Source organism: Gossypium raimondii, chromosome 12 (assembly GCF_025698545.1).
Source record: "Gossypium raimondii isolate GPD5lz chromosome 12, ASM2569854v1, whole genome shotgun sequence".
Lineage (NCBI taxonomy): Eukaryota > Viridiplantae > Streptophyta > Magnoliopsida > Malvales > Malvaceae > Gossypium > Gossypium raimondii.
Genome location: NC_068576.1, coordinates 49,863,516 through 49,866,308, shown reverse-complemented (window position 1 = coordinate 49,866,308; position 2,793 = coordinate 49,863,516). Strand labels below are relative to the sequence as shown.

Below are 2,793 nucleotides of genomic sequence, written 5' to 3'. Positions count from 1 at the left end.
ATGAAAAAGTTTAAGAAGATTGAATACCTGTTGAATTTCCAAAATTATATTGTTGATAGAGTTACTGGGAAATCATAGGTTGATAAAAGATTGAAGCAATACCTCAAATGAATTGATGTGAATTGATATACTACTATTGGAGGATTATATTTCTTAACTTATTTTCCCAACCAAACATGGAATTTTATTAATAAAAAGTGAAAACCAGTAGAAAAGATAAAAATATTGCTCCTTATATTTGAAGAAAAAAAACCTAAATAATATCGAAACACCAACATATAACAACAAAGCACAAAACATGCATGAGGATAAGAGGAAAAATTTGCATGGTACAAGCCACTTACCCTGCCACCAACAAGCTACAGACACACCCAAAAGGACTTCAATATCCATTGAAACACCCATCACAAATCTTACGAGCAACCTTATTACATGAACCAACAATCTTAGCCAACTTCCAACTATAGTTCATAGACGGCCTATTGGCTATTGCCCCGATTTTTGACCATCACAGTTTGGGTTACACCAACATTTTCTTTTGCACTTTTTTGGTCGTCGGGTCAAAAGTTTGGGTTGATTTTCCTTTTCAAAGGAACAAAAGGAAACCGATCGACCAAAGGGGAGAAAGGAGTGTCTAATTATTAATACATATCAAAAATTAAATACAATAAAAATCCAACAACACCTTTTTTGCCTGAAAGTGTGGTTGTAAACACAGCGCAAGGATGTACTGCAACAATTCAAGGCTCACAAATTTCATATGTTACCCTCAGATTCATTCAATGTGTAAATAATAGATACAAGTATATATATTTGAAAATATTATTTAAATATTTTTTATCTAAAAATGAGTGGGGATTGAAAATTCAAAAAGAAATAAGAAATTAATATAGATATATATTATTGCTTTTGAGACTTGGAACAATAAGCTTTTTTCATAAAATATCCGTTCCTAATCATTACATGTACTCAAAGATCTGAAACCCATAAACTTGTAAAAATGGTAAGCATTTACAGCCACCCAGGAAAAGCTCAAGTGTGAAGCAAGCAAAGAACACACGATCCACCCTTTTCCTCAGTAAGCTTCCTGCTCCCCCTGTCATCCATATCAACAAACTCCTTATAAATGCCGGATACCAATATATACATTATAATGTGTAAGTATCAAGCACGATTAACATACTTTCTTGGGGACGATGAACTGAACAAATTTCTTCTTGCCCTTTCCATCTGGAGAACCGCTATGATGATGATGATGATCTCTCAAAATCCCATATTTCTTCATTTGCTCTCTCACATACCTTTCATATATGAAAGCCGCCCCCCTGAACTGTGGTAACACCAGCCATGCCATAAACACCAGCTTCACCGAGTACCAAATTGGTATCCTAGAATATTTATATATATACACAATTAAAATTTCTGAAAAAATATTGTAACCTTCCTTTAATAGAAAATATTTGCTAACTGTTACCACTCCAAGACTGATTGAAACACCATCTCTGTTAAAGTCAGCAATGAATACAAAATCCAATAAGCGAGCCACTGTTCATCATCATCCTTGCCTGGACTTTCTATTGCTATCACCGATGCATATCTGAAATTTTTTTTCCAATAAATTAACTAAAAAAACATATGAAATGACAAAAACCCAAAACAAAAACTCCAAAATTTTCTTACAATGGATACAGCAACATCACCACAGGCCTGCAGACATTACAAGTTCCAAAACAACACCAAAAAAGAAAAATAGTTCAGATATAGAGTTCAATCCGTCAAATTCAAAAACCAAGAAATGGGTTTTAATATTAGTAGCAATGAACATTAAGATGAATATGGAATGAAAATATGTGAAAAAGAAAAAAGAATACCCGGCTAATGAATGAAGGTTTGAAAGCAAAGTCCATAAACGACCCATACTTAGATTCTGGATTCAGAAATTTTGTTTGAAGTTAGATAGAACAAAGACAAAACAGTTTGCTTGTTGTTGGTTGAAATCTAAGGCAAAAAGGGACTGGATTTATAGATAAACATGGGGGGACATGGTACCAGGTGGCAACAAGAGAAGCAGTATCAGATTCTGCCTTCGACGTGTGGAAATAGATTAAGTACCGTCCAGATAGATTAGATTAATGATAATCGATCAACGATCCAAGTGATTTAAAAACCCTTTTTTATTATAGTTGTTAATCGCCCCTTCCATGGTTAGATTTGTTTAATTATAAAGTGGGGAAGGTTGAGCATGTGTTTGGATGATTAAAGGTCGGTGACACACGCCCTTACCCACATGGATCCAAATGTAAGACTCCAAGTTTTTGTCTCTTTCTCTTTTAGCTTTGTTTCTTCCTTCTTGGAGTTGGAGTTTGTGGGTCACGCAATTCGAGATTTGTTTAAAAGTTTGGAGTTTCTAATGGTAAGGAAGCCTGCAGCTGCAAGTAGAGATTAAAGTAGTTGGATACATTTCTGGGCAATGCCTCGATTCTTAAATTATTATTGTAGCCCTAAACCACCCATGTTAGTTAATACGGGATTAAGTTGGTCCATGTTAATTCTGGGAATTTTTACCCCATGCATCTGTGGCCCAAAACCTAGAGTCTGAATTCATATTACGTTTTTCTACTTCCTTCCCATAACAACAATAATTGATTGTGCATGAAGTCTATTGAGTTGGTTTAAGGCTTTCACCGTGTTAGAGGAATCCGATGTTATTAATCTTGTATTTAATTAAAGTGATTAAGATGGAAGAATTTAAGAAATTTAGTAATCATTTAATTAATACGTATGACTGTACTA

The 2,793-nt window shown here is 34.3% G+C and overlaps 1 protein-coding gene across 1 annotated transcript; it reads right to left on the bottom strand.

Moving 5' to 3' along the window:
- Window positions 1–877: 877 nt before the first annotated feature.
- Window positions 878–2,014, bottom strand: LOC105764801 (HVA22-like protein e). Its single transcript, XM_012583559.2, has 5 exons — window positions 1,872–2,014; window positions 1,681–1,707; window positions 1,475–1,597; window positions 1,184–1,388; window positions 878–1,096 (listed from the first exon to the last, which is right to left on the bottom strand). The coding sequence occupies exons 1-5, from the start codon at window positions 1,916–1,918 to the stop codon at window positions 1,076–1,078; spliced, it is 423 nt and encodes a 140-aa protein (XP_012439013.1). The 5' UTR covers window positions 1,919–2,014; the 3' UTR covers window positions 878–1,075.
- Window positions 2,015–2,793: the final 779 nt, after the last annotated feature.